At 38.1% G+C, this 19,860-nt stretch overlaps 7 protein-coding genes and 1 non-coding gene across 14 annotated transcripts; 4 read left to right on the top strand and 4 right to left on the bottom strand.

The window, feature by feature from the left end:
- LOC104775634 (myb-related protein Myb4-like) lies at positions 831-2,654 on the top strand. 2 transcript variants are annotated; one of them, XM_019243487.1, is made up of 4 exons: positions 831-1,109; positions 1,197-1,326; positions 1,408-1,941; positions 2,266-2,654. In XM_019243487.1, exons 1-4 carry the CDS (start codon positions 971-973, stop codon positions 2,384-2,386), a joined length of 924 nt encoding a protein of 307 aa, XP_019099032.1. In that variant the 5' UTR covers positions 831-970; the 3' UTR covers positions 2,387-2,654. The 2 variants fall into 2 exon arrangements, with proteins under 2 accessions (XP_019099032.1, XP_010497901.1); XM_010499599.2 differs by lacking the exon at positions 2,266-2,654 and adding an exon at positions 2,026-2,207.
- Positions 2,647-6,773, top strand: LOC104775650 (pentatricopeptide repeat-containing protein At3g24000, mitochondrial-like). Its single transcript, XM_019243488.1, has 2 exons — positions 2,647-3,209; positions 4,319-6,773. The coding sequence occupies exons 1-2, from the start codon at positions 2,655-2,657 to the stop codon at positions 6,575-6,577; spliced, it is 2,814 nt and encodes a 937-aa protein (XP_019099033.1). The 5' UTR covers positions 2,647-2,654; the 3' UTR covers positions 6,578-6,773.
- On the bottom strand, positions 6,858-9,818 carry LOC104775599 (proteasome subunit alpha type-2-A). 4 transcript variants are annotated; one of them, XM_010499581.1, is made up of 13 exons: positions 9,674-9,795; positions 9,559-9,593; positions 9,352-9,418; positions 9,181-9,257; positions 9,028-9,092; positions 8,797-8,843; positions 8,633-8,708; positions 8,427-8,494; positions 8,108-8,177; positions 7,745-7,830; positions 7,508-7,570; positions 7,178-7,243; positions 6,858-7,090 (listed from the first exon to the last, which is right to left on the bottom strand). In XM_010499581.1, exons 3-13 carry the CDS (start codon positions 9,390-9,392, stop codon positions 7,042-7,044), a joined length of 708 nt encoding a protein of 235 aa, XP_010497883.1. In that variant the 5' UTR covers positions 9,393-9,418; positions 9,559-9,593; positions 9,674-9,795; the 3' UTR covers positions 6,858-7,041. The 4 variants fall into 4 exon arrangements, with proteins under 4 accessions (XP_010497883.1, XP_010497894.1, XP_010497877.1 ...); XM_010499592.1 differs by having other exon boundaries at positions 9,573-9,593; XM_010499575.1 differs by lacking the exon at positions 9,559-9,593 and having other exon boundaries at positions 9,674-9,818.
- On the top strand, positions 9,891-13,003 carry LOC104775570 (thiosulfate/3-mercaptopyruvate sulfurtransferase 1, mitochondrial-like). 3 transcript variants are annotated; one of them, XM_010499562.2, is made up of 13 exons: positions 9,891-10,053; positions 10,145-10,174; positions 10,517-10,705; positions 10,825-10,884; positions 11,046-11,108; positions 11,259-11,383; positions 11,490-11,652; positions 11,768-11,827; positions 12,074-12,132; positions 12,283-12,364; positions 12,447-12,510; positions 12,575-12,642; positions 12,728-13,003. In XM_010499562.2, exons 3-13 carry the CDS (start codon positions 10,589-10,591, stop codon positions 12,827-12,829), a joined length of 963 nt encoding a protein of 320 aa, XP_010497864.1. In that variant the 5' UTR covers positions 9,891-10,053; positions 10,145-10,174; positions 10,517-10,588; the 3' UTR covers positions 12,830-13,003. The 3 variants fall into 3 exon arrangements, with proteins under 3 accessions (XP_010497864.1, XP_010497860.1, XP_010497869.1); XM_010499558.2 differs by having other exon boundaries at positions 9,891-10,174; XM_010499567.2 differs by lacking the exons at positions 9,891-10,053; positions 10,145-10,174; positions 10,517-10,705 and having other exon boundaries at positions 10,832-10,884; positions 11,259-11,387.
- Positions 13,128-13,200, top strand: TRNAR-CCG. The gene has a single exon. It is a non-coding gene; the product is annotated as a tRNA-Arg (tRNA).
- Positions 13,292-14,935, bottom strand: LOC104775557 (putative rRNA methylase YtqB). The gene is made up of 6 exons (XM_010499551.2): positions 14,696-14,935; positions 14,526-14,589; positions 14,104-14,299; positions 13,940-14,013; positions 13,675-13,830; positions 13,292-13,537 (listed from the first exon to the last, which is right to left on the bottom strand). Exons 1-6 carry the CDS (start codon positions 14,898-14,900, stop codon positions 13,405-13,407), a joined length of 828 nt encoding a protein of 275 aa, XP_010497853.1. The 5' UTR covers positions 14,901-14,935; the 3' UTR covers positions 13,292-13,404.
- Positions 15,201-17,189, bottom strand: LOC104775546 (serine/threonine-protein kinase RHS3-like). Its single transcript, XM_010499546.1, has 3 exons — positions 17,094-17,189; positions 16,232-16,845; positions 15,201-16,141 (listed from the first exon to the last, which is right to left on the bottom strand). The coding sequence occupies exons 1-3, from the start codon at positions 17,130-17,132 to the stop codon at positions 15,283-15,285; spliced, it is 1,512 nt and encodes a 503-aa protein (XP_010497848.1). The 5' UTR covers positions 17,133-17,189; the 3' UTR covers positions 15,201-15,282.
- Positions 17,415-18,637, bottom strand: LOC104775532 (mediator of RNA polymerase II transcription subunit 22b-like). The gene is made up of 3 exons (XM_010499539.1): positions 18,439-18,637; positions 18,207-18,272; positions 17,415-17,815 (listed from the first exon to the last, which is right to left on the bottom strand). Exons 1-3 carry the CDS (start codon positions 18,619-18,621, stop codon positions 17,582-17,584), a joined length of 483 nt encoding a protein of 160 aa, XP_010497841.1. The 5' UTR covers positions 18,622-18,637; the 3' UTR covers positions 17,415-17,581.

Below are 19,860 nucleotides of genomic sequence, written 5' to 3'. Positions count from 1 at the left end.
AAGTTTTATTTCATCAAGTTTCCGCTTATCAAACTTTCTTTGGCCGTTTTCCAAAAGTTGGTAAAGTTGAAAATCTGTTTTAGACTCGTATGAGACTTAGTAAACCATATTTATCCATCAGCCAAAAAATCTCAAAGTTATAAATGAGCTAATATTAACTAACAAGCTACGCATGTTTTCAGCAGTACAAACTTAGTCAAAATTTTAATTATCAGAGGCAATCTTTATAGGTTTCACATTGCATAAAATATGTGAGACTCAATGTTTAAGTGTCAAACATGTTTCATGTATGTATGATGTATACTCTTTCTGGTATGTGTATTAGAATATATCATGTTTTAAGAATTTATCTTGTATCATAAAGATTGATTTTCTGTATTTTTTTATTAATTAATGTTATGAAATTGTAGAATTAAAGATTCATTAATTGAGAATTTCAAATTTTGATTAACTATTATTGATAGTAATGAGAAATATGTTATCATAAATAAAAATACATTTATGACTAAACATTAATTGTTTTAATCTATGTGAAAATCTTAAAAAATCATCCTTTCTACTACTTGATAACATTTAATCATTATTATTTTTGACATATGCATATTGGGAAGTATATGATAATTATTATTAACTATATGACATCACATATGCATATTGGGAAATATTGATTATTATTATTTTTGACATATGCATATTGGGAAGTATATGATTATAAAAAGATGGAATATTGACAGGTACTCATCTACAATATAGACAAGTTTTTAACTTCAACAAATCTGATTTGACAATTGTCAATGTCTTTTGTTTATAACATCTTTCTCAATGTCAGGATCACACACCACTTCTCATGTATAAATACACATAAGACCAATTAGATTGGTAAAAGGGAATCTCAAAAGTGTGATAGAGAGGAGAGAGGAGAGAGGAGAGAGGAGAGAGGAGAGAGGAGAGAGGAGAGAGGAGAGAGATAATGGGCAAAGGAAGAGCGCCATGTTGTGACAAAACCAAAGTGAAGAGAGGACCATGGAGCCAAGATGAAGACTTAAAGCTCATTTCTTTCATTCACAAGTGTGGTCATGAGAATTGGAGATCTCTCCCAAAACAAGCTGGTAAGTTTGCGATCTTTAAAATCCTATTTCTTTAGATTTTCTAATCTTCTGGTTCTGATTCTATCTATGCATGCAACTACAATGAAGGATTGTTAAGGTGTGGCAAGAGTTGTCGTCTACGATGGATTAATTACCTCAGACCTGATGTGAAACGTGGCAATTTCAGCGCAGAGGAAGAAGAAACCATCATTAAACTTCACCAGAGCTTTGGGAACAAGTATGTGTTCTATCTTGTTCATACCTTGTATGGCTCAAAAGTTTCAATTTTGACACTTGGTTTCCTGCATTTTCGATACAGGTGGTCAAAGATTGCTTCTAAACTGCCGGGAAGAACAGACAATGAGATCAAGAACGTATGGCATACACATCTCAAGAAAAGATTGAGCTCGGACACTACTAACCTTAATACCGCTGAAGCGGGTTCAAAAGGTTCTCTGAACGAAGAAGAGACCTCTCAAGAGTCATCCCCTAACGCTTCTATATCGTCTTTTGCTGGTTCCAACATTTCAAGCAGAGAAGAAGATGACGCACAGATGATGAGTCAAGCGTTTGAGCATATCCAAACTTACGGCGAATTTACAGGGATGTTACAAGAGGTAGACAAACCAGAGCTGCTGGAGATACCTTTTGAGTTAGATCCTGACATGTGGAGTTTCATAGATGGTTCAGACTCATTCCAACAACCTGAGAACAGTTGGAGTCAGTCAAGGGCTCCTCAAGAGTATGAAGAAGATGAAATCGAGAAATGGTTCAAGCATCTGGAAAGCGAACTCGGTTTAGAAGAATCATATTTATCATCATCACTCTTGAAAGGTTACGAACTCCTGAGAAGGTGAGAAATTTTCAATCTTTCTTTCTTCCATTTGTCGTAGCGAGTGAGACAGAGAGAGACCTAATGACTTTGCAATCAATCCAGATCCTCTCCATCGAGCACAGTGACGTGCAGAGGGTTTACTGGTGTAAGATAAAACAGTTGGGGTAAAATAAGAGACAAAGTAATTAGTACGGGGCTCATATCGAAATTATGACTTTTTAGTTTCTATTGTAAACCGGTACATATCGGTTTTATATGGTTCATTAATTCCGGTTTCTGGTATGCCTCTCCGGTTTGGTTTTTTATTTTTCCTCAAAAGAGCCCTCTTTTTTATTTTGGTAGGTTCCTTAAAACCATTGATATTTTCCGGGGAACCACCGTTGAGAAACACCGACGAATTAGAGCTGGCCAGTTTGAGACGCAAAGTCCTGTCTTTTCAGGGCGGCGAAACTCGTTTACTTAGTGGGTTTGTCTCCCGTCATTCGAAGACGCGACGATACTCGACATTGCAATGTTTGGAATGGGTGGAAGAAGGAGAAGAAGAAGTAAAAAAAGTTACCAGATTGAGAGGATGTTTCTCGCTCTCAGACCATTGGAACCCGGAATTATCTTGTTTCGATCAAATTGGTTTCTCTCAAATCAGTAGAGAATCTACGGGAAGAGCTGTCCATGCGCTTTGTGTCAAGGGATTGGTTCGTCTGAGTGTTCTGCACACCAACACTTTGATTAACATGTATATGAAGTTTGGTCGAGTCAAACCTGCACGTTACCTGTTCGATGAAATGCCTGTGAGAAATGAAGTTTCTTGGAATACCATGATGTCGGGACTAGTCCGTGTTGGATTGTATTTGGAAGGAATGGGATTTTTTCGGAAGATGTGTGATATTGGTATTAAGCCGAGTAGCTTTGTGATTGCTAGTTTAGTAACAGCTTGTGGTCGGTCAGGTTCTATGTTCAGAGAAGGCGTTCAAGTTCACGGCTTTGTGGCTAAGTCTGGTTTGCTGTCTGACGTTTATGTGAGTACAGCTATTTTGCATCTCTATGGGGTTTATGGATTGGTTTCGTGTTCTAGAAAAGTCTTTGAGGAGATGCCTGACCGAAACGTGGTGTCTTGGACTTCACTGATGGTTGGTTACTCGGATAAGGGTGAGCCAGAGGAAGTCATTGATATCTTTAAAGGTATGAGAGGAGAAGGCGTTGGGTGTAATGAGAATTCCATGTCTTTGGTAATCAGTTCCTGCGGATTGCTTAAAGATGAATCCTTGGGTCGTCAACTTGTCGGACAGGTTATCAAATCGGGACTGGAGAGTAAGCTGGCTGTGGAGAATTCTCTCATATCCATGTTTGGTAATCTGGGAAATGTAGACTATGCAAATTACATTTTTGATCATATGTCCGAACGTGACACTATTTCGTGGAATTCAATTACTGCGGCATATGCACAAAATGGTCATTTCGAGGAATCATTTAGGATTTTCAATTCAATGCGTCGCTTTCATGATGAAGTGAACTCCACCACTGTGTCTACTCTGTTATCAGTTTTGGGTCATGTAGATCATCAAAGATGGGGTAGAGGAATTCATGGTTTGGTGGTTAAAATGGGATTTAATTCGGTTGTTTGTGTGTGCAATACTCTTTTGAGAATGTACGCAGGCGCTGGAAGATCAGAAGAGGCAGAGTTGGTGTTCCAACTAATGCCCACTAAAGATCTGATCTCATGGAACTCTTTGATGGCTTGTTTTGTCGAGGATGGGAGGAGCTTAGATGCTTTAGGACTTCTTTGTTCAATGATAAGAACTAGAAATTCAGTGAACTATGTGAGTTTTACAAGCGCATTGGCTGCTTGCTTTAGTCCTGAATTTCTTGATAAGGGCAGGATCCTTCATGGGCTTGTAGTGGTCACCGGTTTATTTGAAAATCAGATTATTGGTAATGCATTGGTTTCTATGTACGGAAAGATAGGNGAATGGGATTTTTTCGGAAGATGTGTGATATTGGTATTAAGCCGAGTAGCTTTGTGATTGCTAGTTTAGTAACAGCTTGTGGTCGGTCAGGTTCTATGTTCAGAGAAGGCGTTCAAGTTCACGGCTTTGTGGCTAAGTCTGGTTTGCTGTCTGACGTTTATGTGAGTACAGCTATTTTGCATCTCTATGGGGTTTATGGATTGGTTTCGTGTTCTAGAAAAGTCTTTGAGGAGATGCCTGACCGAAACGTGGTGTCTTGGACTTCACTGATGGTTGGTTACTCGGATAAGGGTGAGCCAGAGGAAGTCATTGATATCTTTAAAGGTATGAGAGGAGAAGGCGTTGGGTGTAATGAGAATTCCATGTCTTTGGTAATCAGTTCCTGCGGATTGCTTAAAGATGAATACTTGGGTCGTCAACTTGTCGGAGAGGTTATCAAATCGGGACTGGAGAGTAAGCTGGCTGTGGAGAATTCTCTCATATCTATGTTTGGTAATCTGGGAAATGTAGAGTATGCAAATTACATTTTTGATCAAATGTCCGAACATGACACTATTTCATGGAATTCGATTGCTGGGGCGTATGCACAAAATGGTCATTTCGAGGAATCATTTAGGATTTTCAATTCAATGCGTCGCTTTCATGATGAAGTGAACTCCACCACTGTGTCTACTCTGTTATCAGTTTTGGGTCATGTAGATCACCAAAAATGGGGTAGAGGAATTCATGGTTTGGTGGTTAAAATGGGATTCAGTTCGGTTGTTTGTGTGTGCAATACTCTTTTGAGAATGTACGCAGGCGCTGGAAGATCAGAAGAGGCAGAGTTGGTGTTCCAACTAATGCCCACTAAAGATCTGATCTCATGGAACTCTTTGATGGCTTGTTTTGTCGAGGATGGGAGGAGCTTAGATGCTTTAGGACTTCTTTGTTCAATGATAAGAACTAGAAAATCACTGAACTATGTGAGTTTTACAAGCGCATTGGCTGCTTGCTTTAGTCCTGAATTTCTCGATAAGGGCAGGATCCTTCATGGGCTTGTAGTGGTCACCGGTTTATTTGAAAATCAGATTATTGGTAATGCATTGGTTTCTATGTACGGAAAGATAGGTGAGATCAGTGAATCCAGACGGGTACTCCTACATATGCCTAGACGAGATGAAGTAGCTTGGAATGCTCTTATTGGTGGCTATGCTGAGAGTGAAGATCCCGACAAGGCACTAGCCGCTTTTCGAACTATGAGGTTGGAAGGTGTTCCTGCAAATTATATCACAGTGGTAAGTGTCCTTGGTGCCTGTTTAATGCCCGGTGATTTGCTTGAACGGGGGAAGCCATTACACGCCTATATAGTTTCTGCTGGATTTGAATCAGATGAACACGTGAAAAACTCGCTTCTCACTATGTATGCAAAATGTGGTGATTTAAGCTCGAGTCAGGACCTATTTAATGGATTAGATAATAGGAATATCATCACGTGGAATGCTATGCTTGCGGCAAATGCTCATCATGGTCATGGAGAAGAGGTGCTAAATCTTGTATCAAAGATGAGAAGATTGGGTTTGAGTCCAGACCAGTTCAGTTTCTCTGAGGGACTCTCTGCTGCTGCGAAGCTAGCGGTCCTAGAAGAAGGCCAACAACTTCATGGTTTAGCTGTAAAACTCGGGTTTGAACAAGATTGCTTCATCTTTAACGCTGCTGCAGACATGTATAGCAAATGCGGGGAAATAGGGAAAGTTGTGAAAATGCTTCCTCCATCAGTCAATCGATCACTCCCTTCGTGGAACATATTGATATCAGCTTTTGGGAGACATGGGTGCTTTGAAGAAGTTTGTGGGACTTTCCATGAGATGCTTGAAATGGGAATCAAGCCGGGTCATGTTACATTTGTCTCTCTTCTTACAGCGTGCAGCCACGGAGGGTTAGTAAACCAAGGCCTTGCGTATTATGACATGATTGCTAGAGATTTCGGTTTAAAGCCGGCGATTGAACATTGCATCTGTGTAATTGATCTTCTTGGAAGATCAGGGAGGTTAGCTGAAGCGGAAAGCTTTATATCTAAAATGCCAATGAAACCAAACGACCTCGTGTGGCGTAGTCTGTTAGCCTCCTGCAAAATTTATGGGGATCTAGACCGTGGAAGAAAAGCAGCAGAAAATCTCTCGAAGCTAGAACCAGAAGATGATTCTGTTTATGTCTTGTCCTCAAATATGTTTGCAACAACAGGTAGATGGGAAGACGTGGAGAATGTGAGAAAGCAAATGGGGTTCAAGAACATCACGAAGAAACAAGCTTGCAGTTGGGTAAAGCTAAAAGACAGGGTGAGTTCGTTTGGTATTGGAGACAGAACTCATCCGCAAACATTGGAGATATACGCGAAGCTAGAAGACATCAAGAAGCTGATCAAAGAATCTGGGTATGTTGCAGATACTAGTCAGGCTCTGCAAGACACAGATGAAGAACAGAAAGAGCACAATCTTTGGAATCACAGCGAAAGACTCGCTCTAGCTTATGCGTTGATGACTACTCCTGAAGGTTCCACACTTAGAATCTTTAAGAACCTTCGCATATGCAGTGATTGTCACTCTGTGTACAAGTTTGTTAGTAGAGTCATCGGACGTAGAATCGTGTTGAGAGATCAGTATAGGTTTCACCATTTTGAGAGTGGGTTGTGTTCTTGTAAGGATTATTGGTGAAAGAAGAGGAAGCTCGATTACTACTCTGTACAGTAGCTAGCTGACAGTTTATAGGATTCTTTGGATACGGTTTTGGGTTTCAATAGTTTTGCTACATTACTCTGAAATTGGAATTTTTCCTCATAAAGGGATGCCTAATTTTGTTTGTAGACAGTTAACTGTGTTGATAATGAATGGAATAGAATAGGTTTCTCGATTTGGAGGTGAAAAAGTTGCCATGCGACCAATTCATTGACTGATACATAAGACTATTTCAAAATATTTCTCTAAAAACCTTCAATGAGTGAGAAGAAAACACGGATTTCATTAGTTATTGAATCATAAGAAAGACACTCAGCTTGAGTTCAGCAACATACTATTTAAAGATCCAAAGTTTTACAGAAAAAAGACAACTCCTTAAGACTCAGCAAATGCCACGAAAATCAGGTCTTAAACGCATGTTCATTGCTAGACTATGCTCGAAGTTATTCAACTTCAGCAAGGTAATCATCGATCTCCGCTGGTGTTAGTACCCTACATTAATCCCAAAAAGAACAATTGAGTATCAAGCACATTCTACTTAAACATATAAAGATTCTTGATTTTAAACAAAATGGGTACCTGAAAACTTTGTCAGCACCGATTTTGCCAATTTCAATATTTTTGCTTGAGATCTCTCCCTCAAAGCTACCAAAGCAAAAACAAAAAACAAATGAGGTGAAGGCTTGTTGGCAGTGTAAAAAGCTTAAAGCTACACATGTATTGTGTGTGTGCGTGAGCGTGTACACCATCATCAGAAATAGCTGAAGGTTTACTACAAGAATACAAGTGCTTTTATCCATGTGCTTTCATTATAAACGACAGTGCTATGGGTTGGTAATCTCACAGCCACAAGACTAGTTTCTTTCTAATGAATGATTAGTGATCTTGAATTCAAAGATCTATACTTACCCTTCTTTCAATGTCAATATAGCTGTGTGAATGGCATCATCAAGTTCCATGTCTTCTGTGTACCTGCAAGAAATTTGTGGTTGGTTAAGGTTGGTCAGCGAATGAGGAGTGCTTTCCTGACAGGAGCCAAACTAACGAAATTTGACTAATAGAAGTAAAATTTTAAGATTAGTTAACTGGTTATATGTTTCACGTATCTACCATCTTTGGATATCAACAAATAGTAAGCACTATTACCTTTTCTCAAGGAATGTTTTTGCGTTAGAAACGTTCTTTCCCATGGCTGAAGCTTTCCAAGAGAAATAAGAGCCAGATGGATCCACCTAGCATAAGAACAAAAAGTATAGAAGAATTAGACCCTGAGTAAGGAAAGCAAAGTTTAATTCTCAGGTTAATCTCAAGATGAATGGTAATTCGGTTTAGACAGAAATATAAGGTGGTAATTATCGTAACAGGATAATGCCAAAAAGGTAATTTACAAAGCTACAAGTTTCTCTAAGTTTAGTTTTTCAGCACTGTAAAGAACATAAATTGAGGTATGAAGATTGCAAGACTCGACTGTTCTCAATATAACTGACAGATGTACTGAGGACGAAATACCTGATACAGTTGTGGACCCTTGTCATCATATCCAGCCACAAGCAGGGAAACTCCGAAAGGTCTAACACCACTGTTAACAAGAGAAGGTACAAAAAAAGAAATTGGAAACAGGATATATGGTGGGTACAAATTTGCTAAACCAGCATTATTTCACGCCAAGTCAATGATCAAATCTCAAATTGCAAGTGCAAAGCTACGCACTTGATAATTGCTTTTTCTGAGAAAATAATTTAGTTCAATCAAACATATTGGGAATATAGGAAGAAGTAAACATATGACATATGAGGTTGTATTTTATAGTTTAAAGTATAACACTTACCCCGATTGAGTAAACTCTTGCATAACAGTAGCGGTTTCCCTTACAAGTTGGGTAACAGGGATGGGTTCCTGCAATAAGATAGCTTCCTTAGATGATAAAGCAACTGAATTGACAGGGAAATAAGTATTCACAGAGGAAAATAACTGAAACCATATCACATTGGCAAGGAATACAAGAAATTTTGAGGAAAAGAGAGATATGATTACTTTGTAAAGACGGAGATATTGCTCAGCCTGTTTCCTACTCTTCCTAACAAGAACTCGAAAATCAGGACCCATGCCACTTCATAGAAGAAAATGCAAAAAAAAAGTTAGCAGCAAAATTAAAACCAATATCATATAAATAGCTCAAGATAGGCGAGGAGAAAAACCTGTAGACAACTCCAATATTAGGAGTCAAGTGCTGAATTTTTTGAACCTGAAACAGGCAGAAGAGAAACCTAATGTCAGAAATGTTGACTGGATTACGCAATCTAAGAAAGCATGACCATCAGGCAAAAATACAAAAAAAACTTATTTCTTAAAAACGATCCAATTCTCTTAATTCCCAAAGGCAAGTTAGTCTACCATATAATGATTAGGTAGGAAGATTATCAACTTACAGATGCTTCATCAACCAGAATAGAAGGCAGTTTCTTTTCGGTTGCAATGACAACTCCATTGGAAGCTGCAGTAAAAAAAAAAAAAAACAGTTATCAGAAGAAAACTAAAAACTTTATTAGATCAATCAGCACTTCATCATGTCATAATCAAACCTTTAATCCCCAAAGATGTTTGGCCTGATCCAACAGCAGTAAGGGCATGCTCTATCTGAACCAGCTTCCCAGATGGGCTGTGTTTCCATTCATAGCCACAGCACAAATTAGTCACAGCAAAAATGCTCGGAAGACATGAATGTGAATGAATTGATTAAACTAAGTTGGTACCTGAAAGTGGTGAGTGAAAATGAGTACTGACTATCCCCCATAGCTCCTTAAGCAAATCCGCGAAAAGCTGTGAAACAACACACACAAGAGTGAGATCAATTTAATTTATTGCAAAGAACTTCAGAAAAAATTGGAATCGTGATTCTAAACCCCCACGAAAATTAGGGTTTCAAAGTCACCGGGATCAAACGATTCAGGTCTCGTTACCGAAAGATACTCACATCAGACTCTTTAAAAAACTCCTAGAAATTAAAAGAATGGGTTTTTTGAGATCGATACGAATCTGCAAACAGGAACTAACACTGTGAAGAGACTAGCTTACCTTGAGCTTGAGCTTGAGAATCGAGATCGACGAAGCGATTAAGTTGCAGAGAGAGAGAGATAAATAGGCTTTTAGGTTTCGTGCACAGAAGGTTGGAGTGAGATTTTACGATTTTTTTTTTTCTTTTCTTTTCTTTTGGAAGAAGAAGTAACGCCCAAAAGGACTGCGTTTTATACTTAAAACGCTAGCGTTTGATAAAGAAAGAGAACGCAAACGCGATTTTTCTGTAACCAAAGTACCCAAACAACACTGTCTTTAGTCCTGATCAGTGGTGGGGAGTAGAAGCAGCATCGTTAAGAACAAAGTTGCGAGCTTGGGGAATCTTCTGAACAGTATAAACTCAACAACGTGTTATCTATACAGTAGATGGTATTTTCGAGGTGATATATGGCTTCGACCCTTTACTCAAGATCTTTATTGGTTGCTCGTCGCTGCCTCTTTAATCCTTCTCTATCTCCTCTTCTTCCGCAGAGGACCCCTAAATTTGCAACCTTTCTAAACGTAAGTTGTTATCAATTTGATTCTCCATCCTTCTCTCTCAGCTTACGTTTTCCTTTGATCGTTGTTCTCACTTCTTGGTCTCTGATCCTTCATCGGTTTAGTCTTGTATTGGCTACTAGTACTAGTAGTGGGCTTTCGAGTTTACCAAAGGTTTCACATTGGGAGGTGTAGTTAATTGTCTAGAATAGATTATCCGATGATGTCTGTGTTTAATGACTTGAATTCGTGTTTTTTCTTTCACTTTGTTGAATTGTTGTAACCAAAGTTTGGACTTTTTTTTTTTTTTTTTGTTATGTTGTTTGAGCTGGATCCTTGTGTTACGTTTTGTAATGTTTATTGCAGAAGAAAGCACTCAGCTCACAGTTGCACTCTGCCTATTCAACTTATAAATCATCTACTCACGTTAGTCGAGTTATGGCTTCTACTGGAACTGAGCCAAAAGCTAAATACGCCACATCATCCGTATCTTCCAATGAACCTGTTGTGTCTGTTGATTGGCTCCATGCTAATCTTAGAGGGGCTGATATAAAGGTAACCGCCATTCTTGCTGTGTTGAATTTGATCTCAGATTTTGCACTTGTTGTGACTGTAGACTTCGTCAAGACTTTTTCCGCCATGATTCTTATGTAACTTGTTTGTTTCCTGGTCAGGTTTTGGATGCCTCATGGTACATGCCACATGAGCAAAGAAATCCAGTCCAAGAGTATCAAGTGAGAATATTGTACACTTTTGTAGGTTACTAAGTAAACAAGCTATTAAGCCGTTGTTCTGGATGAGCACTATGAAAGTTTTGTATGGAAAGGAAAACTATGCATTAGCGTTAGTATACGGCTTTTTTGTTGATTGGCTTGTATGTTATCCTCTTCTACAGGTTGCTCATATTCCAGGTGCTCTCTTCTTTGATTTGGATGGAATATCAGATCGAAAGACAAATGTGAGATTCCCTGCCCCCTTTTCTTTAGAGAAGACTCTAGCAACAAACCTAGACTCTATGCTGTGTTATTTGATTGTGAATATTGAGAAATTTTCCCATTAAAGCTTTGACAAGCCTACATATTGTGAGTGTCTATGTGCCTTATGTCAGTTACCACACATGCTACCATCTGAGGAAGGTTTCGCTGCTGGCTGTTCTGCTCTTGGAATCGAGAACAAAGATGGCGTGGTTGTATATGATGGAAAGGGGATCTTTAGTGCAGCTCGTGTATGGTGGTGAGTTATGGATCTCATGTCCCTGAGCTTTGTTAATCTTTGCTAAATATGTTCTCTTAGGTATAATCAAATTAATGTGTGCGCCTTTTGTTAAAACTTAAAACAGGATGTTTAGAGTCTTTGGACATGAAAAAGTATGGGTACTTGATGGAGGCTTGCCAAAATGGCGTGCTTCAGGTTATGACGTTGAATCCAGTGCCTCAAGTGATGCCATTTTGAAAGCCAGTCTAGCAAATGACGCTGTAGAGAAAATCTATCAAGGACAAACAGTGAGTTAATTCATTCATAGAAAAGTTTTTGCCAATCTGCATGATTCTTTAAATTGCATAGTCAGTTGCTTTACCTGCTACTTATGGTTTATCCACATCTTTGCTGGTTCCACAGATTACTCCAATAACTTTTCAGACGAAGTTCCAGTCGCATCTTGTATGGGGACTTGATCAGGTTAGCGTTTCCTAAACATATTTTTTCTTTGAAATTTGATGAACTTGAGATGGTGCTATTCAATTCATTTTTTCCCATAATCACCTGGTTTATTGTTCCGCAAATCAAATCCTTGGTGGTATTGAAGCGGAGGAGCCTAGTAATAGACTAGTTTATTTTCAAAGATACCACTTCTGTCATAAATAGGTTTAAAGTCTGTAGATAGTTCGCTAGTAAGATTACCAAAGCTAATTGGATAATTGACAGGTAAAGGAAAACATGGAGGATAAGACTTATCAGCACATAGATGCACGTGCAAAAGCTAGGTGTGTTTCCAAGTCATTGCTTAAGTCTGGATTGTAGTTTCACTATATAGTATGCTTAAGTCTGGATTGTAATTTCACTATATAGTATGCTAATGATTTTAAATTGGTTCTGCTTATAGCATTTGATATAGAATTTACTCTGTTTGACAGATTTGACGGTACTGCTCCAGAACCTCGCAAGGGAATACCGAGTGGTCATATACCTGGTAGCAAGTGTGTCCCTTTTCCCGACGTAAGCCACCGTCTAACTTGAAGGACTTGCCGTTATATTTGTTTTGACACCATAGAAAATGATAATATATTTCTTTATGCAGATGTTTGATTCCTCTCAAACACTGTTACCAGCGGAGGAGCTTAAGAAGAGGTTTGAACAAGAAGGTAAAATAAAAATCCATTACCTAAGCCAGCTGTTTTAAGCGATTACTTAACCGTTTATCTGCAGGAATTTCACTGGACAGTCCAATCATGGCCTCATGTGGAACCGGTGTGACAGCTTGTATTTTGGCATTGGTAACAAAATGATGATGTTAGAATTTACTCATTTACTATGATATGATAAAAATCTGAGACTGATTACTCCTTTTTTACTCGTCAGGGATTTCATCGTTTGGGTAAAGCCGATGTCCCGATCTATGATGGGTCTTGGACTGAATGGGCAACCGAATCAAACTTGCCCATGGTGGGTTCTTCTTCATGAATAAGTCAAGAAGAAGCTACAGATCAGTCACAAGCCTAGCTTGGTTCAATCTATTTTTCTGCGTTAAAAAGTTTAGCCAAGAATTAAGGGATTGTGTCTAAAATTCTATATACTTGAGGATTTATTGAGTTTGGATTCATCTGTGTGAAGATTAATAAGAATTCCTTTGAACAACCAGGAAAATTGTTTCTCTCAACTATATATCTTCTTCCCTATGTTCTTGTTGTCTGACGGTATATGTGTGGAGTACGGATTGAATATAAAATATATAAATCTAAGGGTAAATGAATACCAAAAGGACCGCGTGGCCTAATGGATAAGGCGCTCGCCTCCGGAGCGGGAGATTGTGGGTTCGAGTCCCACCGTGGTCGCTATGTTTGCTGTTTTTGCATTTTTCTTTTTTCCTCATCGTTTTCACTTTTCACTCTCCCACAAACAGATTTTAAAGATGCCAAAAACGAAGGTAAAATAGATTGATATATCAACAAAGTGATCTCTCAGATTTAAGCATCAAAAACATATCATTATCATGTACAAGTGAGTGATGCATACAAAGCTTCTGTGGATCTGAGTAATCATTTTAGTTCTCTTTTGAACATGAAAACAAGAACCGGAGCTAACGGTCGGTTCAGCATTTGGAATTTGCAGCAGACCCAATCACTGACCGGTAAACTCGACCCAAAAGCTTCTACCACTTCTAACTCTTCCCTGAACAACAAAGTGACAAACCAATTTACAACAAGCAAAATGGATCATCATCATCAAACTATGTTACAAAACTACAAATTTCGCCTTACTAGATAATGAGAGAAATATTTCGCCAGCAGTTACTTATTAGTTATTACCTTCCACCAGGATGGCCAATGTAAACAACCAAGCTGATGAGGCCACCAGGCATTAAGATTCTCTCAGAAGCCTTCAATGCCAATAATGTTGTATCTGTGACCGTGATTATCGACTTGTTGCCACCTGGAAGATACCCGAGATTGAATGCAACCATCCTAAGATCAACAGAAAAAAAAAATCGACCTCTCAAGCAGCGTGCCAACTAAACCGATAAAGCGAGGAAATTGTTTCATAAAAAAATGTTCCATCAGGTAACCAATGTACCTCACACGGGAGTTTTGAGGGACAATCTCTTCCATTTTACTATGACAGATGTTAAAGAGTTTGACGCAGTCCTTCTGCATTACTTCAGCAGAAATGGAACAAGGCTCGATATTAGTAAGAACCATACACCCCGCAATGGAAACGAGCTTCGGTAATCATCTAACCTCTTTTGAGCCAAGGGTTAGATCCAGCAAAGAGGAAGTGCTCTGAATGGCATCTTTTTGAATGTCCATTGCATAAACATAGCCACCAGAAACAGAATCATCCATAACCATCTTCAACATTGCTAAAGTATCATTCCCGTTTCCGCATGTAGCATCGATAACCATATCCCCCTTTTGGATGACCTTCTCCCACACGCTGAAAGGGTAATAATCACCAAATTAGTTAATGCAGCTTTAAAGCATGAACATTACCCTTAACAATAGTCAATAGGATCCAAAGATTCATTCTTTAATCCAGGGACAGCTTTTCTGATGTAATTTGCTAAAGCTCCAAGGTTAATGCTATTAATTGACATCAAATCTGAAAGCTTTTAAATGTGAAGACAGGATTAGTTCAAGTATCTGAGTTTAAAAGTACTCACACATGAGCTACTTCTGTTGCCTTCTTCCTTCCAAAGAGATAACCAACAAAAACATCCTCTAGCCCTGAAGACGAACAAAAGACTGAAATTTACGCGCTAATCACGATCCGTAAAGCTACGTAGCTGCTCGATTTCTTTCTAAAATCAGTTTCGGGTATCAAAATATTTACCTGGAATCGGAAAGTTTGGTGAATGCGAAGGAGACGAGCTGAAAGCAGCAGCTACAGGAGAACATCGAATTCTGGTGAAAGGGTTTTGTCGCATTGCAATTCGAAAATCGAAGGACATTGGTGTTTTGCGGAAGGGAATCGAGTATGAGCGCGCCAACGTAGAGGATAACATTGACATCTCTGCTTTAAAGAACCCAGCCGCCATTAAACAACAAAAGCTTCGATCGATCTGCTCTCCGAAATTTTTTCCACTTGCACTTAAAAAGTATATTATACCTTCCTAAGAATATTAAATAGTGGGCTTTATCTCTGGCCCAAAAAATTATATCTCAAAAAAACGAAAATGAAACGCGACGTCGTTTGGCACTACAAATGAAGCAAGCAAATTCTATTTTGTTGTGATGTATTTTAAATTTTATCTCATGTTCCTATATCCAATCTTATTAACTATCCAAAATGAAAAGATACAAAAATCGATAAACAAAAAAAATATTGACAGTTTGAATAGAAAAATAGGATACACACAAACCATAGAATGAATTCTAAAAGCGGAAAGAATATCAGAGATATTAAAACGTGATCATCGTCTAAAAATACTCAAAAACAATGTAATCATCAGGATCACTACCGCTCTTAGCTTCATTACACGTCTTGCTCTTCTTAACTTCAGCGGCCACGTCCGTAAACGCCGGCAAAGACTCCTTCTCTTTCTTCATATAGCACGAGAAATCCACCGGCTCCGGCATATGCGGCGGCGTTTCTCCACGGATCAACGCCCAGTTCACGCCTTCAAAGAACGGGTGCTGCTTGATCTCCGTCGCGCCTCGCTTATACGCGATTCTGTTTTGCGGCTCTTTTACCAACAAACCTTTGATCAAATCCTTCGCCGTAGAACTCACCTGAGAATATTCAGGGAATCTCAGAGGTTGTCCGATTACATTGTAAAGCGTAGCTTTGTTTCCTTGTCCTTTAAAAGGTGTCGCTCCGTGGAGAAGCTCGTAGATGAAGATACCGAACGTCCACCAATCTACGGCGCTCCCGTGACCTTCGTTTTTGATAATCTCCGGCGCTAAATACTCGTGTGTTCCGACAAAAGACATTGACTTCACGTCTGTCGGCTCTGCCATGAGTTCTGGTAATGATCCATCGAAATCGGATTTGGATTTTCGGTTTTTCTTCGAGGATTGGCGCATTCTTGGGAAGAATGTGGATGGTTGGTAACATCCTTGGACCGACGCATCGTTGTCAATGATTCCGGTGGTTCCTCCTCCGTTGAATGATTTGACAAGTGTTGGATTGACTGAACATCGGAGGGATAAATCGAAATCGGAGAGCATAATGTGACCGTCGTCACGAACCAGAACGTTCTCTGGCTTTAAGTCTCGGTATACGATTCCGAGCATGTGTAGATACTCTAATGCTAATAACACTTCTGATGCAAAGAACCTGTAATTATAAGCAACAAAGCCAAACCCTTAAATATTAGTTAATTAATGTTTTCTCTCTGTTTCTATACTCTGTTTTGTATATACTAACCTGGCAGCATCTTCTGTGAAACACTTGGTAGGTTGCTTCTGTCTCAAGGAATAGAGATTGCCACCGCTACAAAACTCCATGACCAAGCAATAGAATTTATCAGTCTCGAAGTGAGCGTAAAGAGTCGGCAAGAAAGGATGATCAAGCTGAGACAAGATCTCTCTCTCCGTCTGAGCTCTCAACAGCTTGTTCCTGCTCACAAGAGAAGCCTTATCCATTACTTTCATGGCGAAATACGTCGTAGGATTTGCTCCTTTGAGTTCAACAAGATAAACACTTCCTATATCTCCATAACCTAGCCGCTTCAAAACGCGAAAATCGTTGATTCCCAGCTTGATTCCTCTCGATTTAAGGGAGTTCACGGCGTCCCACCTAATATCTCCTCCTGTGTGAGGCTTAGAGGAATTATCAGTGGATGTACTTCCCATGCTGTTGCTTCGCGAGATCATGTTACTGATGTGATTGCTGATGAATGGATTCGGCTCTGTTGTTGTTATATCTTCTTCAATCTTCTTTGTGTTTTGATCAATTTGCTTCTGCTTATCTTTACGTGGTTGTCGTTGTTGAGATTTATGGTTTGATGAGCATGAGGCAGAGTCAGGATGATGACTCTTCTGCAGACGAACATAAGACGATTTCATAGGGTTCTGTAAAGTAGAATGAATATAGGAAAAACTTTGTATATATTGTGTTATTAGGTCACACCGTCACAATTCCGAAACATATATACACGGTTCAAGATAACTAGATAAGTACAATATATTCCTAACCCTTATCTAAATAGGTATATCCTAAACACTTTCTTGGAACACTTTCTTTATCCAAAGTGAGGAGAATTATAGATGTTTAATTAAAATTTTACCTCTGGCGAGACAAGCTTATTCCCGGGTTTCAATAACATCGCCAGCGAGTAAAACTAGATCAAGAGTGTCCTCTTTTCCACGTACAGAAGAAGAAAGAAAACAAGAATCTTGTCTTAAAGCATCAATGTCGAGTTGACTATGTTTTTATCAATCAAGTTTCGACATTACTTGTTGTCACGAATATAACAACGCTTCATCTGCCTACCAAGATAGGTGTGCACGTCGTACATTATATTATTGGGAATTAAGAAGTGAAAATTAACGAGTGGAGACAAGTATATTATGAATTGCTGAGGAAGTGGGTAATGGAGATGGTGCAGGGAAGAAAATGTCTCTTGGATTAAAAAAACACTTAGGTTCAAAGTTAAATGCCCATTTATATCACATTTTGTTCAGAGACAAAGAAGCCTACAAAGATTTGGCTATATAGAAGTAAGAAGATCATCCTAAAATTGCTATTTTCCCCGGATTAGATACAGAAACCCCTTTATATGTCTAGAGTCAATCTCTGAGCAGAAGAGTAATAGTGAGACTCGAGCTCTTTAAGACTAGAAGAGGCAGTATCGGCTATAATAGCCAACAATCGATTAGTCTTCTCGGCCTCTTGATCAAACTCTTCAATTCTTTGTTCTACATGATCGTTCAGTGATGCAAATCCTGAAAAAATTGCTGTTTGCTTCAGATCCGATACGAGTTTTAAAAGAGAATCAGCTGCTTGAACCTGTTCATCATCATAAGTAAAAAAACTCAGTTAACAAACAAAATGATGGCAATACATAAGCCTACCAAAACAAACCCAGTCGAAAACCAAAACTAAGATTAGATTTTGGAGACCTATTAGTGAAATGTGAGCTCAATTAGAGTTCCCAAGTACTGCCTTAAACCTTAAACTCTAATTGCATCTTCCTAAGTTAAAAGACATCAATTTTACCACTCTTGACAAACCTAGTTGTAAACCACAACTAAGATTAGATTTTGAAGACTCATTATTGAAATGTGAGCTCTGGATTCAAACAAACATTTTTTTTTGCATCTGTGAGCTTCTTCAGATCCCAAGTACTGCCTTAAAACCCAAATTGCATCTTCCTAAGTTAAAAGACATCAAATTTTACCAGTCTTGACGCTCGCATCTCCATCATGTGTGTTTCTTGCGAGTTCTTCACCGGTGGAACACTCACCTACAACAAACCAAAACGTTCCTTCACCTTCAACGAACTGAGAACGAAAATCTAAAGTTTTTTTTTTTTTTTTTGTAAAACAGATCTCCGATCGAAATCTATGCTCCAGATATTGAACTCTGATCCAATACTAACAAGTTAAAAAAATCGAAATCAAATCACAAACCCTCGAGACATTGACGATTTGAGTGAAGTTATCGACGACGGATGTGATGTCAGTCTCTACTCTCTGTAACAACGCCTTTTGCTTCTGTAGAGCAGCGACGGCTGCTGCGGCCGTTGGTCCGCTTCCTCCACCGTATCCACCAGCCATACCGCCACCGTAACCACCGCCTTTGATCATCATCATCACCACTGGTGAGAAACAAAAGAAAAGGAAGCTATGCACGTTTTTAGTACGAACACAAGCAATAAATTAAAAGAGGCCTGAAAGTATTATTGGGCCGCCTAAACTATTGGGCTTATACATTATTCCGATAGTGTTTTGAGTTTGTTTTGTGGTAAAAGCAAAACTGCAAAACATAAAGAAATAGTATTAGCATAAGCTAGGAATTTAGTGTGTGATTTTCGACAAGCTTCCTTCACATATCAGCCTCGGGATCAGAGTGTCTTTCTAACAAGTCCTTGTAACACAGTCTGTCTAATACTTGGGGCATTCTCAACTCTTAGAGCAGCTGCATTCGTGATCTTTTCATCAGTGTCTTTTTAACAAAAAAACAAAAAAAAAATTAAAAAGGTGAGGAGAGAGAGATTTTGTGTCTCACATAAGATATATTAAGACACCCACAGACCCTCTCTCTCTCTGAGCTATCACCATCTTATTGCTCGATTTAAAATCAAAATTAATTAATTTAATTAGATAATAGTATTATATTAAAGTATTAATAAAATCAACATAAAATCTCAATTTTGAAGGGTTACCAATGGGAATGACCTTAGGGTAGTCTTAGACAAATACAGTAAAACCTCTATAAATTAATACTCTATAAATTAATAAATACTATAAATTAATAAATTTTGCTAGTCCCAAATCGGGACAGTGTAAAAATTAACAAAATTCGATAAAATAATAAGATAATATTTTTTTTGAAATCCCTATGTAAAATATGGTTCCGATAATATCATAAATTAATAATCATGTAAATTTACATATATATATATATATTTAGATGCTGATATAGTAAAGTATGTTTCTCTTAAACCTTATATATATAAAACAATTGTTATGTTGTATCTTCAAACTATAATGATATAAAATATTCTATAACATTTCATAAAACAGCTAAAATTTTTTAAAATTTTCAATTTCTAAATATGCATCATTTACATTTTCATAGTTTGATAGACTATTAAAATACGAGAATAGATATTCTTATTCATAAATTTAAATATTTATGTCATATGTATAAGTGAATTTGTCTATAATATTTATAATTCATTGTCAATAATATTTTTTAATTATTTCACATTCAATTCCAATACCATAAAATTTACAACATCCAAAATTCTTATCTTATTTTGCAAAAATTGTCTCAATTCATTATTTTTATTAAACTAAACAATTAAAAATATACCTATAAATTAATAA

Source organism: Camelina sativa, chromosome 3, assembly GCF_000633955.1.
Source record: "Camelina sativa cultivar DH55 chromosome 3, Cs, whole genome shotgun sequence".
Lineage (NCBI taxonomy): Eukaryota > Viridiplantae > Streptophyta > Magnoliopsida > Brassicales > Brassicaceae > Camelina > Camelina sativa.
The sequence above is the reverse complement of the archived record's forward strand: the minus strand, read 5'-3'. Positions and strand labels throughout refer to the sequence as shown.

Bases quoted from the DNA above. Each gene is read 5' to 3' on its own strand.
- LOC104775634 (XM_019243487.1), top strand. From the start codon at position 971: ATGGGCAAAGGAAGAGCGCCATGTTGTGACAAAACCAAAGTGAAGAGA. The intron at 1,327-1,407 runs GTATGTGTTCTA...TTTTCGATACAG, and splicing joins CACCAGAGCTTTGGGAACAA to GTGGTCAAAGATTGCTTCTA. The intron at 1,942-2,265 runs GTGAGAAATTTT...TTATTTTGGTAG, and splicing joins GGTTACGAACTCCTGAGAAG to GTTCCTTAAAACCATTGATA.
- LOC104775650 (XM_019243488.1), top strand. From the start codon at position 2,655: ATGTATATGAAGTTTGGTCGAGTCAAACCTGCACGTTACCTGTTCGAT. The intron at 3,210-4,318 runs GTTATCAAATCG...CTTGTCGGAGAG, and splicing joins GTCGTCAACTTGTCGGACAG to GTTATCAAATCGGGACTGGA.
- LOC104775599 (XM_010499575.1), bottom strand. From the start codon at position 9,392: ATGGGGGATAGTCAGTACTCATTTTCACTCACCACTTTCAG. The intron at 8,844-9,027 runs GTAAGTTGATAA...TGCCTGTTTCAG, and splicing joins TTCTGGTTGATGAAGCATCT to GTTCAAAAAATTCAGCACTT. The intron at 7,831-8,107 runs GTATTTCGTCCT...TTCTTATGCTAG, and splicing joins AGGGTCCACAACTGTATCAG to GTGGATCCATCTGGCTCTTA.
- LOC104775570 (XM_010499558.2), top strand. From the start codon at position 10,061: ATGGCTTCGACCCTTTACTCAAGATCTTTATTGGTTGCTCGTCGCTGC. The intron at 10,175-10,516 runs GTAAGTTGTTAT...TGTTTATTGCAG, and splicing joins AATTTGCAACCTTTCTAAAC to AAGAAAGCACTCAGCTCACA. The intron at 11,109-11,258 runs GTGAGATTCCCT...GCCTTATGTCAG, and splicing joins TATCAGATCGAAAGACAAAT to TTACCACACATGCTACCATC.
- LOC104775557 (XM_010499551.2), bottom strand. From the start codon at position 14,900: ATGGCGGCTGGGTTCTTTAAAGCAGAGATGTCAATGTTATCCTCTACG. The intron at 13,831-13,939 runs GTACATTGGTTA...TGTTGATCTTAG, and splicing joins CCTCAAAACTCCCGTGTGAG to GATGGTTGCATTCAATCTCG. The intron at 13,538-13,674 runs GTAATAACTAAT...TTTGTTGTTCAG, and splicing joins ATTGGCCATCCTGGTGGAAG to GGAAGAGTTAGAAGTGGTAG.
- LOC104775546 (XM_010499546.1), bottom strand. From the start codon at position 17,132: ATGTTATTGAAACCCGGGAATAAGCTTGTCTCGCCAGAG. The intron at 16,846-17,093 runs GTAAAATTTTAA...GTTCGTCTGCAG, and splicing joins ATAAGCTTGTCTCGCCAGAG to AAGAGTCATCATCCTGACTC. The intron at 16,142-16,231 runs GTTAGTATATAC...TTATAATTACAG, and splicing joins TTCACAGAAGATGCTGCCAG to GTTCTTTGCATCAGAAGTGT.
- LOC104775532 (XM_010499539.1), bottom strand. From the start codon at position 18,621: ATGATGATGATCAAAGGCGGTGGTTACGGTGGCGGTATGGCTGGTGGA. The intron at 18,273-18,438 runs GTTTGTGATTTG...GGTTTGTTGTAG, and splicing joins AAATCGTCAATGTCTCGAGG to GTGAGTGTTCCACCGGTGAA. The intron at 17,816-18,206 runs GTAAAATTTGAT...GATGATGAACAG, and splicing joins AGATGCGAGCGTCAAGACTG to GTTCAAGCAGCTGATTCTCT.